We start from the raw sequence: 14,074 nt of genomic DNA on the forward strand, positions 1-14,074 counted from the left end.
GAGCTTCTTAACGAGCCGAACATGAGCTGCTCGCGAACAACAAGCCGTTTTGACAGCCCTAGCAGGAGCACGCCCGGAGGTGTAGGAAAGACTAAACAAAAAGCTGATAAGGAAGATCAGAGAAGGAAAATAACAGATTAAAGCAGCAGGCCCAATACATTTCCAACTCGGACATACTTCTGATGCCACTGATGTGGGCATATCGACTCCAATTGACCGATGAGCCGAGTTATATCCTTCACCGAGCAGGGGCGTCGTGGAGGAAGAGAGCGACAAAGAGACAGCCGAAGAACAGGGTCAGCAGTACCAGATCCAGGGAGATGAGGGTGAGATGTTCGTTGTGAGGAGGGAGTTGTAGACCAAACCCCAGAAGGACACGTGATAGAGGCATAGCATCTTTCGCGCCAAGTGCTATGAGAGGGAAAGTGTGCAGTATCATTATTGATGAAGAGAGCCATGAGAATGTGGTTTTCTTTATTATGGTGAACAAGTTGCACCTGGCTACACAAAAACGCACCCAGCCTTATTCTATGACCTGGTTGAAGAAGGGTAATAAGATACAAGCAAATCCACAGTGCCTAGTAGAGTTTTCCATTGAAAACCAACTAAAAGATCAGGCGTGGTATGATGTGTTTATGGATACTTGCCACATTTTCCACAAAGTGTGTTATGAGAGGGAAGGTGTGCAGTCCCATTATTGATGAAGAGAACTGTGAGAATGTGGTCTTAGCTATTATGGTGAAGAAGTTGAAATTGGCTACACAAAAACACACCCAGCCTTAATTCTCAGACCTAGTTGAAGAAGGGTAATAAGATACAAGCGGATCCGCAGTGCCTAGTAGAGTTTTTCATTGAAAACCAGCTACAGGCTCAGGTGTGATATGATGTGTTGTCTATGGATACTTGCCACATCCGATTGGGAAATCTGACAGTTCGATCACAAAATTCAGCATAACGAGTTCAAAAGCGCTTACCCATTCACGAAGGAGGATAAGTGCATCATTCTCTTGCCTATCAAGGATTCTAGAAGAATATACATGCATGTCGTTGAGAAGTCTGTGATTCCACATGCCACCTTCATGCAATCAGTACGGGAAGCTCCAATAAAAGACCTTGGTTGTCATAGAAGATACTAAAGAGGAGATGGAGCAACCATAAATGATCTTACCACTAGTAGCCAAATTTTGAGACATGATGATCGATATTCTACCAGAGGGTCTACCCTGCTTAGGGATATTCAACATGCCATTGACCTTCTTCCGGGATCGATGATATCAAACACATCTGCCCGCATTGAGATAAGCAGATTATGAGATGTTGCAACGACAGGTGCGATCTCATCACGAGGGGATTAGTACGAGTGAGAGCATCCGTTCATATGTTGTTCCTGCCTTGCATTGATAGTCGATCTATCAACAATATAGCCATCAACTACAGACTTCCCATACTTCACTTGGATTGTCGATTGTACAAATTGCATGGAGTTGTTATATTCTCTATGACCGACCAACACATCAGATATTACTAGATAAGGTTGAGGCCACAAGATGAGAGGATGACGACCTTCAAGACCAAAGATAGGTCGCACCTAGAACGTTCATGAGGCTAATAAACAAGGTGTTCCAAGTTTACAGTGGGAAATTCATGGTTGTTTATTTCAACAACATTCTTGTCAACAACTGTTAGGATGAAAAATACTACGGCAGTTGGGACTGGTTTTCAAGGTTGTACAAGCAGAAAAACTATATACCCATTCAAAGAAGTGTCACACTTCCTGACACTCAAGGTATTTTTTTTTGAGTTACATGATATCCAGTGTTATTATTCAAATGGATCCTACGAAAATCAAAGCCATCAAGAGTTTGACACCCACACAGTCATTTACTGAGCTGAGATAGTTTTTGGGGTTAGCAACGTTTTACAGGAGGTTCATCGAAAGCTTCAGTGCCATCACAACTCCGCTGACAAAGTTGTTGAAAGGAGAAGTTCCATTGAACTGATGTAGCCCAATCTAGTTCTGACACTTTGAGGAGGTGGCACAAACCCCAGTGCTAGCTTTATCGAATTTTAGTACGTTGTTTGAGGTGGAGAGCAACATGCCCAATGTGGGGATAGAAGCAGTGTTGAGCTAAGGAAGACATCTCATAGCTTTCTTCAGTGAAAAGTTGAACGAGGCCATGAGAAAGTATTCGATGTACAAAAGGAAGTTATGTCATTATGAGAACTCTTATTCATTGGAATCACTACTTGCTGAAGAGTGATTTCACGCTATTCACGGATCACAAAGCCCTGAGATTCTTGAAAGGGAAAAACAAGTTGAAGAGCATACATGCTACTTAAGATAGAATTCTTAGTATCATTCCAGTTCATGCTCATACATAAGGCTGGAAGTCAGAATCGAGTAGCCGACACATTGAGTCGTTGCCACTTGTTAATCACTTCCATGCAAGCACGAGTTGTGGGATTTGAGGTAGTGAAAGAGTTGTACAGGGCAGATTAAGTTTTCAAGAAAATTTGAGAATAATATTAGGAGAGGCTCATGGGACCATACAACAAAAAGGATAGTTATTTGTTCTACCAGAGCAAGTTGTATGTTCCTAGATGTTCGCTAGGAGAAGCCATCATCCAGGGGAGTCAGAGTGGGGGACTAGCCAATCATCAAAAGCTTCAGTACCATCACAGCTATGCTGACAGAGCTGTTGAGAAGAGAGGTTCCAATGGATCGGGGTACACAGTCCAGTTTTGATACTCTGAAGGAGGAGGTGACGCAAGCCACAGTGCTAGTTTTACTGAATTTTAGTAAGTTGTTCAGGGTGGAGTGTGATGCGCCCAATGTGGGAATTAGAACAGTGTTGAGCCAAGGAAGACATCCAATAGCTTTCTTCAGTGAAAAGTTAAGAGGTGGAGCAGTATGTCCAATGGAGTAGAGTTTGTCACCTAACCAAGGCTCGAGGAAAAAACACAGGGTTATACATGTCATTACCAGTACAAGAGCCCCTTGGGTAGATGTCAATATGGATTTTGTGGTGGAATTCCCAAGGATGTAGCAAAACAAAGATTTAGTGAAGGAAGTGGTTGACATATTCTCGAAGATAGCATATTTTGCATCGTGTCATGGGACGATGGACGCATCTCATGTTGTTGATTTGTACTTTAGGGAGATCATAAGGTTACATGGGATCCCTAAGACCATTACATCTAATAGGGATGTCGAGTTCATGAGTCACTTCTATAGAGCTTGTGGGGAAAGCTTGGCCTAAGCTTCAATTCAGCTCGGCAGCCCACCCACAGATAGATGGCTAGACGAAAGTGGTGAACAATACGAATGTCAAGGCCAGAGTGCTTCATAGGAAAGAAAATCAAGTAGTGGCACTTGATTCTAGCCCAAGCTGATCCATGAGTCAAACTACGACATGTACCCCATTTTAGATTGTGTATGGGCACAATCCACTCACTCCAATTGAGCTAATATCAATTTTTACTATGTCAAAGTTTAGTACGGATGTTGAGAGATTCAAAGGCTACACGAAGAGGTTGGAAAAAAGATCACCAAAATGAATCACAAATACCAGGCACAAGCCAATATATCAGAAAGAATGTGGCTTTCTAGGAGGGAAATCTAGTGTGGATTAGTTGAAGAAAGAAAGACTTTTGACGAGGTCATTTGAGAAACTCAAGACCAGAGTAGACGGACCATTCTAAATTCTTAAAATGTTGAATGAAAACGCCTACAGGATCGACTTGCCATGAGATTATAACATTTATACTACCTTCAACATTACAAACTTGACTTCATAACACAAGGAAACAAAAGCTTCAACGAATGAGGTCGAAGCTCCCACAACCCCGATAGATTGACGCGGATGTGGAAGCGCTTGATAGATGTCTGGCCCTTTTAGCAAATCTCGGACCGGTATAGGGTGAAATTCTTCAACAATCAGAGCAAGCTAAAAAGCAGATACGATTCTTGGGTGAAATTCTTAGCGTCATTCCAGTTCATGCTCAAACATAAAGCTGGAAGTCGGAAATAAGTAACTGATGCATTAAGGGTGGTCTGTTTGGCGCAGCTGTGGATTATTTATAATCTGCTGATAAGCAGATTATTATGATAATCTGATAATCTGCAGATTATCAGAATAAGCTGGCTTGCTGTTTGGGGCAGCTTATTCAGACCAACTTATTGGTGGTTAAATGACATTCATGCCCCTGTTTGAATCAAAACTGTTTGGGGCAGCTTATTCAGAATAGCTTATTGTTGGAAAAGAAACATATAGTGCAGAAACATACGATAATCACAGATTTTTTCTAAAAGATACCATACAGTTCTCACAACTTAATGAGTACCAGAAGAACTAAAAAAAGGACAAATACAAGTACAACAACAAGGAGAAAAATTAAAATATTCAACTTAAGACTCTGGCTACGCCTGTCCTCATCTCCACTGTCAGCCGGAAAAAACATCGGATTCACATGACTGCTGGCATGACTACTGTCAGTGTAATATGAGGGACTATCGGCCCACCTGAAGAAACCACAACGGGCTGAAACACCCCTGGCACAACCATAGAACTGCCTCCCAAAGCTATGCTCCTTACGTGACGTTAGCAACGGAGACGGTAGTCCACAATAACACAAAATCCCTCTGTCTGTACTTGATATTCTGGAGGTCATGTTGGTATAACTGTGAAAATAACAAAAGAATGAAATGTCAGCTTAAGGTATTTAAAAAAAAAAACATAATTAAATGGGTATGAATATAAACCTAAAATCTTATGAAAAGAAAACTTGGTTGATCAATAGCCACAAATAGCATCTGTGATAGACTCCCTTAAAGCAATCATATCAGCCAAACTATCAGCATCTTGATCTTCAAAATCATTAGATTCTATGTCCTCCTCAGGTAATGAATGCCCCCCCACATGTCCTGTTGGTTGCTCTAAAATATTGAGTTCATCATTGTCAGCCATACTGAAGTCTGTATCTGATTGCGAGGAATGTCTTCGGATGAAGTTATGTAGTGCCATTGTTGCAACCACAATGTACACCTGCTTTTGGAAAGGATACGACGGCATATCACGTAAGATGACCCACTTCTTCTTCCAAACTCCAAATGTTCTTTCAATTACCCCGCGTAAAGATGAGTGGCGTTTATTAAACATTTCCTTTCTGCCACGAACCGTGCCACTAGCTCGCTCAAAATCAGGAAGATGATATCTCGTGTCCGAGTAGGGCTTCAGGTATCCCCGTTGCATAGGATATCCTGCATCAACCAGATAATATTTTCCTGGTACGAGAAACAATGTTAATAAAAAATTGCACAATCCCACATATTCAAATTACTAAACAAAACTAACCTGCTGGGGGGTGAGGGAAACACTGCGATCTATTCCTCGTGGCAAAGGAGAAAATGGGGGTCGACCGACCTTCCTAAGTTCGAAAAGTGTCGACCTTAAAGAGTGGGTCACTCCTTAGTTGCCTAATAGTATTATATGTTGTTTTGTGTGTTCTAGGGTTATCATGTGTTTTTTGTTTCCTGTCGAGAGCTTGGTGTCTCTGGATTTTCCCTATAAGGGTTGTAACTGACGGTGAGAAAGTGCTCCAATTGTAACTTGTCATAAGATGGTGTGTATCTTTCATTCCCTACATCCTCACAACCCTTCCTACCACTGCTCTCCTCCTCCTCCAGCCTGTCGTCCCTTATCCTCCCTTCTGTCGGTTGCATGCCTTATTGTCTGCTCAAGACTAGCTTGATTCCAATACTACTTTGTTGTCCTGTCGGCAGCCTCCCACCCCGTCCCACCCCCTTCCACCAAAACCGACATCTCCATGCCCTATCCAACAACCACCTCACCATCACAGTCCTGCTCCTCTCAACTCCCCCATCTGCAACCATCCCCTTCAACCCAACGCAAACCAGCCACCAGCCCTATCGCTCCCCTATACTTTATCCCTAGTTCCAGACCCCAGGGTGATATCGGATTTAACCCAAACAACGGGAAATACAACTTTACTGCTAAAATCAAATAGGGGTTACAATAAACAAATAGAGAAATAGGAAATAAAAAAAGACAAAGCACAAACACCAAACTATGGCTTAGGTTGAGGGTGGTGGGAAGGCTGCGGTACGGCGGCTGCGGTTGGGGAAATAGAGGGTTGGAATGGGGATGTGGCAGCAAGTTAGGTAAGGTGGCTGGCGGTTGGCTGCCATAAGGAAGGTGAAGGCTATCAGTAGGGGAAAAACAAAAAGGAGTGGATAGTTGGCGGCAAGAGAACAACAGGAAAGAGGGGCTGACTTGCGACAAAGGTCTGTAAATGGGTGTCACAAGCCAAAGGGGGGCAAGAAGGAGAAGTAGATGAATAATAAGTAGCTGCAGGAAACTGCAAGGAACGAAGGAAAGGGGGTAAGAGAGGTTTTGGTGGCTCTAGGAACTGCAAAGGTGCTGTGCTTGGGATGGCTGCAGTAGCTACGACAACGGTGGCCACGACGACGACAGAAGGTTGCGTGGGATGAAAATTCAAAGATAAATATGCTCTGGAACTAGGTACAGCTGAAGCACCTCTCAAACCTTAAGAGCAAATCACCACCTCAGAACAAGACTCGCCCTTGGATACATTTCTAGAAGAAAAACAGTGGAGGTCAACAACTTTCCTGATGGAAAACAAGACAAAAACTCGCCCTAAGCACCAAGAAAACAACATATCTAGTACTAGGTAATAAGAGGGAGGCCCACTCCTCTTGGGCGGCAGCCCTGAATCTTTATGAGGGCTGGTTGGCCCCTCTTTTCCTTAACTGGTTCAAACATTCACCAATCCAGGCAGCCCTATACTACCAAGTCTACATACCTGTGGTAGACACTCCACGTCAGTCTCCTCGGATTAAGAGAACTTGAACCTCATTCATCAAAGTTTTTATTTGCATGTTAAAGGTGACGACACTGTTATAACCTCCTGGCGCTGAAGGATTTTCAATTACAGCCCTAGAAGTAACAAAATCCTATTGTCGCCGTCACTGTCCCCCAAAACACCCGAGTTATCTCCACATGCGAGCAGTCATCCATAATGGTCCAACCAGATGATAGTCTACTGCTAAACTGAATTGGAACTTCATGCCAAGTGTGCCCTACAAAATCTTCCAAATGTAGCCCCAAGTTGGTTCATCCCAATCTAATGTGACGGCAGGTTGCACTCCCTCTAACAGTGGTGGTCATGGTGATAAGGTATCAATCATAATGTCCTTAAATGTTCTCTATAGTGATTGTATCGTGTTCCGAATCAGTGCCTTTGTTCCGCTACCTCTATCATCACAAAAACTAATCTTGTTGGCGCTTTGCTGCTGGTAAGAACACTTGTAGTATCAAACTCCACAGAAGAGAACAATGTGCTTTCCATACTTGGTGAATGAGTATCTGTTCTTGCACCGGTCATGTTGAGTCATACGATCAAACTGCCACAGTCTCCCCAACATAACCTGGCATACATCTATAGACACCACGTCACATCACACCTGATCTTGCAGTTGATTCTTAATTGAAAACTTTACGAGACACCTCCTATCAAGACTGACTCTATTATTTCTTCAACCACGTCAGGGAGTACGGTTGGGATTGCCTCTACGTCGTGAGACCAAACTTATCCACCATCTGTGTAGATGCCGCATTCCCGTTGCTCTCTCTATCGATGATGAGGCTGCATACAATTCCCTTTACAGTACAACAAGTGTAGAATATGTTATAGCGAAGCTACTACTGATCCCTCACAGGCTCGGTCAGTAGGACTCGTCTAACCATGAGCATCTCACCCTCATCCGATGAAAGAATGTATTCCTCACAATTTTCTTCAATACTCTCTTCATCACTAACTTCCTTCACTGCACCTTGCTCAGTAAAGGACATAACTCAGCTTGTCTGGCAACTGAAAGTGATGTCCAAAATCATGGCATCTAAAGCATTTCCTGGCTGAAATTATATAGGGAGTGTTTCTCCTCTTAGACTTCTTCTCAATTTCGACAGCTTTATCATTCTCCTGCCCAGACTTCTCAATTGTCTTAAGTATGCTCGTACTAATATCTCCAACTATGAGTGGTTGTCTGAATGACGATGGGTGTCTGTTCTGCTTCAGTTATCTTTTTACCTTTAGTACTAAGGTTTGAACATCACTCAAAGACTAGTAAGACAGTAGTTGAATCACATTGCTAATGACAGACTCCATGCCTCTCAAGAACCTAGCTATCGTGTGTTCCTTTGGCTCCATTAGATCACATTTCAGCTTAAGCTGCATACACTCCGCTTTGTACTCCACTAATAGGTCCCTCTGTTGTAGGTAGAGAAGCCTCAAGAAAAAATAATGACAGTAATACAGAGATAGGTGCTGTCGTTGCAACTCTCTTTTCATATTCTCTCAGGTAGTAATATCTCCGTCCTATATTTCTCTCCCTCTACAGATTCTCCCACCCTAATGAAGCGCTCTTCTTCATCTTGATAGCAACTAGCTTCACTTTTCGGTCATATGACACATCATTGTATTCAAAAACCCGTTTAACGATCTACAACCACTCTATGAAGTCATCCAGATTCATTCTCCCCTTAAACTCAGGTATGTCCACTTTCACTCCTAAGCCTCTGTATTCTTCAACATGCACTACATCATTGTAACCTCTAACAGGCACTTCATCTATGTATCCCCTAAAAAACACTTAAACTATGTATCCCCTCACGAGCACTTTATCTTTGCATCCCCTAATAGGCACTTCATCCATGTATCATCTAATAGGCACTTCATCTCTCGATTTTCTCCGATGTTGTATCCCCAAGCATCGTAGTCTGCCTTCTTCTCCACTAGAAGCATCCTTATGGAAGAGATTCAGGTGATCCTCTCTCTCCTCATTGGATCTCGTTACCATGCTCGACAGTGACCTCTCCCTGAGTCGATAGCTCTAGTTCAGCAAGTTATAGCACTCGGTGAAATTCTTGTTGTATCTCATCCATGATAAACCCCTGATCAAATTTCGGACATTCCCTCCTCCACGGCATGATTAGGCTTGAGTGTGAGTAGGTGGAAGGAAATGTGGGGCTACTGTAGCATGGGTAAGAAAAAATTTGGGTGGAGATAGGGTTGAATATAGGCAGGTGCTAGAAACTATAGAATATGACTAGGGTTAACCTAGCTCTGACATCAAATAATACCAGAATGAACCCCCAAATAACAACGAGAAATGCAAGTTTATTACTGAAATCAAATAGGGGTTACCAAAACCCCATAAAAATAGGAAATAGCAAAAGACACAATACAAACGCCAAACTAGGGCTTAAGTCGAGGATGGTGGGAAGGTTGTAGTAGGGTGGTTGCGGTTGGGAAAATGGAGGGCTAGAATGAGGATGCGGCAGAAAGGGAGGTGAGGTGACTGGCAATTGGGCTGCAACAAGGAAGCGAAAAACTGGCGGCAGGCGAATAGAAGGAAGGGATGGTTGACGAAAGGGGAACAACAAGGAGGGGATGCCAGGAGGCAAGGGAACAACATGAAAAAGCAGTTGACTGGCGGCAAGTGTTTGGAAAGGGGTGTTGCAGGCCAAACAAAGACTGAAATGGTTGGCCTCAAACAGGAGATGCAGCTTGATGGTAAGCAGCTGCAAGAAACTGCAAGTAAGGAAATGGGGTAGGGGAGGCTGAGGTGGCTACATAAACAACAAAGGTGTAGTCCTTGGAATAACTGCAATAGTTACAGTGATGATGGTTGTAGAGGGAAGGATGGGGAGGATAGGAAGTCAAAAGAAATACCCCCTCTGGAGGTACAACCAGAGCACCACTCAAACCTTGAGAGTGAATCACCACCTCGAAATGAGATACAACCGGAACACCACTTGCCTTTGGATACTACAGCCCTAGAAGAAAAAACAATGGACGTAATGGTTGTCTTAACATAAAACACGACAAAAACTCACCCTAAACACCAAGAAATTACATATATAGTACCAGGTAAAAAGAGGGGGCCCCACTCCTCTTGGGAGGAAACCCTAAACCTCCAGGAGGGTCGATCGGCCTCTCATTTCCCCTAGCCAAACCGGTTTAAGTATCCACCGATCCAGGCAACCCTATGTTGTCTCGTCCAGCACAATTGCGAGAGATGCACCGCGCCATTAGGTGGGCCCATTAAACCATAAGTAAGCCCTATAAACCTATAGAGCTTGGTAGTTAACAATGCAGACTAATAAATTCATTTGAAACCCAAAATATTAGAAAAAGGCAATTAGTGGTTTTCACTATGTTGTCGAGGATTTTGGGAGTTTTCGGGATGAGTTGGAAAGAAAAATAAGAATTTATGTTTGATTTAGTTGATGTTAATTAAATGTTTTATTAATCTTAATAATTAATATTAATTAACTAAAAATATATTAATTTAAACACTTAATATTATTTATGATTTAATATGAAATGGTAAAAATTTTTATGTTTAACTAACTTTATAATTTAGGCAAATTTATTTACGTGCCACCCAATTCTTATGCATTCACATATCAGACACCTATACTTCAATTTTTACGTACAAGCCACCCTCCTTATGGCCAAAAGTTAGAGATGGTTGGCCTGTACATAAAAATGGAAGTTTAGGTGTCTGATATGTGAATACATAGGAATTGGGAGGCACGTAAATAAAGGTCCCTATTAATTATTAATTAATAACTACAATATTAGCTAATATTATTTGTAATTCAAATTCTGTAATTGGAATTAATAGCAAATTTATTAAATAAGATTAGTAATATTTAATCAAGTAAATTATATATAGATATTAAAATTAGAAAAATTAAATAATCCTTAATAATTAATATGAATTAATTAAAAATAAATTAGCTTAAGTAAATTAAAATTATGTCTAGCAAAATTGGTCGAGATAGAAATTATTGCTTAATCTGCTTAGTAAATTACTAAATAGTAATTAATAAATATTAATAATAAAATTAATTATGACTTAATTATTTTAATTAAGGGCTTTAATGGTCCACATAAATATAATAAGATATCACAATCATATAAATCCTTCAATCTTAAAATGAGTAGCCAAATAGTTTACTTGGATTTAATTTAATTTAAAAGGTATCATTACAAACAATCTTTCATAATTTAACCTTCATAAGAGTTATAAAAACTGGATTTACAGGATTTATTAAATCCTGCTTGAGTTGAATTCTATTTGCAGCCAATTAGCAGCTTAGGTTCAAATTTGGTCAAATCAAACCGCATATAGTTTTAATACACCAAATGATTATGTGATCGTAATGTTAGGTCGCTCGTTAATCAGCTAGGGATGAGCTAATCTGATATAAGTTACAATTAGGTTGATATTCATGCCACATTTTGTCAAAACCTACACCATTTACAGGCCTCTACTTATTCAATCTATAAAATATCAATTCTAGGGATAAGCTTCACTGCAACTACAGACTAATCTTCAGTCATTCAGTATTAATCAAGAAACAATGCAAAACCATATCGTGGTGAAGCAACTAAGGATGAGATAGCAGTGAGGAACTAAACATAAAGGGCTATTTTCAAATTTTAACTGAAAAAAATAAGCCCTAAAAACTATTTCTCAATTTCATACTTCATGAATAGGACTTCTATTATATCATAAGCCAGAAAATCAAAAATAGAAGTCAACATGCTAAAACACACATTGGTAAGTTAAAAAGCCAAAAAGGGCACAAAACTTATTGTCGCCATAAATAATTTGCTAGAAATCTTAAGTTTCAAGAAATTCAACTGATAGAATTAATCGATTTGCCTATATTCCTACTTAAATTGCATGATTACCTTCCTGCAGGTAGACATTGGGTCTTCGGAGTAAAATGGTGGGTAACCAACAAGCATTTCATACATAATTGCACCAAGAGACCACCTGATTAATATAAGTTCACAATCAGACAAACCGAAGGAAAGGAAAAGAAAGAAGAATCATGAGAAAAAGATAGCTATATGAGAAAATTAAGAACCGACCAATCACACTCCATGCCATATCCTTTTTTCAGCAGAACTTCAGGTGCAATGTAATCAGGTGTTCCCACAGTTGAATAGGCCTGCTTCCATATAAGGAAATGTAAGTAAGAATGCCAATCAACAATCCGATATATTCTTTGAACAAAAAGGGAGAATAGTGAACATTAGCAATTCATGAATATACTTTGCCCATTTCTATTTCAAAAGTTTGAAACTCGGAACAGGCAATAAACATAAGAAACAGAACAAAGACAAGCGGTGGAACATAGTATTTAACCAAAATTAAAAGCAAAAAAAACGTAGTGGCAATTCTCTCAAAAAGGCTAGACAAACTACATTTTAATGAAACATTAGGCACAATGCAGAATTTTTAAGGGAAATTTTTAGTTGACTTTCTTTTTTTTATTTTTTATTTTTTATTTTTTATTGTGCTTTAGCAAATTGTTGAGACCAAACCCAACTAGCATCCGAGTCCAAAGTAAGTGATGAAAAGATGCAAAGGCAAGAAACCTAAATTTGAAGATCATGATTTGCATGGCAATGCAGACATATTACCAGCATCCGTCTATTCTTTTGCCAATGTAATAACTGCTCCTGTTGTGTACGCTTTGGTGCAGTAGATGTGCTCAAATGCTTATGACCATCTAATGGAGCCTTGGTACCCACTCCATGATCAGGCTCGGTCAGGTTTGGAAAGCTACTACTATCCAAAGGTTTGCACAAACCAAAATCTGACAGCTTCATATGGCCATTTCGATCTAACAATAAGTTATCTGGTTTAATATCCCTGTTGAAAATAAACAGACCATATTCTGTGTGATTACACTTGAATGAAGTAGTGGGGGGAGAATAACAATTTCTGAAACATTAGTACCTATGTATGTAATTGTGTTTATGTATAGATTCAATGGCCAATACAGTCTCCGCAACATAGAACCTGGCCTCATCTTCTGTTAAGGTGTCCTTGCGCATCAGTAAAGTCATCATGTCACCTCCAGGAAGATACTCCATTATAAGATACAAATACTCATCATCTTGGAAAGAACAATAGAGTTTAACAATACAGGCACTATCAACCTCTGCAAGAAGATTCCTTTCAGCTTTAACATGCTCTACCTACAAAACAGATGCATAAAGTTCAGCTGCTTTCACGGAAAGCAATGAAGCAAAAGATGTTGAAGATACCTGTCCTCTTCTAAGCATCTCAGATTTTTTCAATTTCTTCATTGCATATACATTACCAGTACTCTTCTCCCTGCATAATCTCACCTGAATACAGAAGAAAAAAAAGATGCAAAGCTAGATAGTCTACAGGCCAGAATGCTAAATAGACATCAACGGCAAAAAACCAAGAAAAATTGACCAAAATATACACTACTTAAATCAAAAGAAATTAATTTTTTTAGCTATTTAACAATTCAAGCACTGAAAAAATACGATGAGATACAGGGACAAAATATTATATCTGGCAGTGTTGGCAACTGGAAAGCAACTTATAAGGGTATTTCTTCATGATAACAATTCAAACATATAAGTTACACAGCAAAGGGCGATTAAATCAATAAGAAAATTACCTAAGTATTACTTCAAGTCAACCATGAAAAAAGGCGTGCCAAAATTTAGTTAGCATGCAGGAAATTTATATTTGTCAGTTGATTACTCAAATCAGTATTATATCAGATCCTCAAGTCTATTGCATATTTTATAAAGTACTAATTGACAAAACGTTTCATTGACACAGAATTTGACGTTTTGAATGTACAGGGTGATCTGTCAAGTACTAAGAGATGAATGCAAATGATACAACAGAAACCAACTACAGAAAATGGAAGAAACAAAAGAATTACAGAGCTTTTGACAAATTCTTTTACCCAGGATCACCACAGGAGACAGAATGAACAAAATTCATGATTCATGAAAGAGCCACCTCTCAGAATTTAATTTCAACCCAAGTGGGAATAAATTAAGAAACAAAACAAAAATGAGGTTTAACCATGTCAAATCAAACTCAATAGGTTATATAGAGCTTAAAATATCAACATGGAATCAAAATGGGACCTTAATTAAAGCTAAATTCCTCTTA

The 14,074-nt window shown here is 39.9% G+C and overlaps 2 protein-coding genes across 2 annotated transcripts; both read right to left on the reverse strand.

Annotated features, from left to right (window-relative positions):
* Window positions 1-4,428: 4,428 nt before the first annotated feature.
* LOC110038770 lies at window positions 4,429-5,403 on the reverse strand. Its single transcript, XM_020743674.1, has 2 exons — window positions 5,355-5,403; window positions 4,429-5,284 (listed from the first exon to the last, which is right to left on the reverse strand). The coding sequence occupies exon 2, from the start codon at window positions 5,250-5,252 to the stop codon at window positions 4,794-4,796; it is 459 nt and encodes a 152-aa protein (XP_020599333.1). The 5' UTR covers window positions 5,253-5,284; window positions 5,355-5,403; the 3' UTR covers window positions 4,429-4,793.
* Window positions 5,404-9,591: 4,188 nt separating this feature from the next.
* Window positions 9,592-13,285, reverse strand: LOC110038769 (serine/threonine-protein kinase tricorner-like). The gene is made up of 6 exons (XM_020743673.1): window positions 13,177-13,285; window positions 12,866-13,107; window positions 12,547-12,778; window positions 11,992-12,071; window positions 11,809-11,893; window positions 9,592-9,870 (listed from the first exon to the last, which is right to left on the reverse strand). The coding sequence occupies exons 1-6, from the start codon at window positions 13,216-13,218 to the stop codon at window positions 9,592-9,594; spliced, it is 960 nt and encodes a 319-aa protein (XP_020599332.1). The 5' UTR covers window positions 13,219-13,285.
* Window positions 13,286-14,074: the final 789 nt, after the last annotated feature.

The sequence above is a fragment of the Phalaenopsis equestris genome, unplaced genomic scaffold, assembly GCF_001263595.1.
Source record: "Phalaenopsis equestris unplaced genomic scaffold, ASM126359v1 Scaffold233801, whole genome shotgun sequence".
NCBI lineage: Eukaryota > Viridiplantae > Streptophyta > Magnoliopsida > Asparagales > Orchidaceae > Phalaenopsis > Phalaenopsis equestris.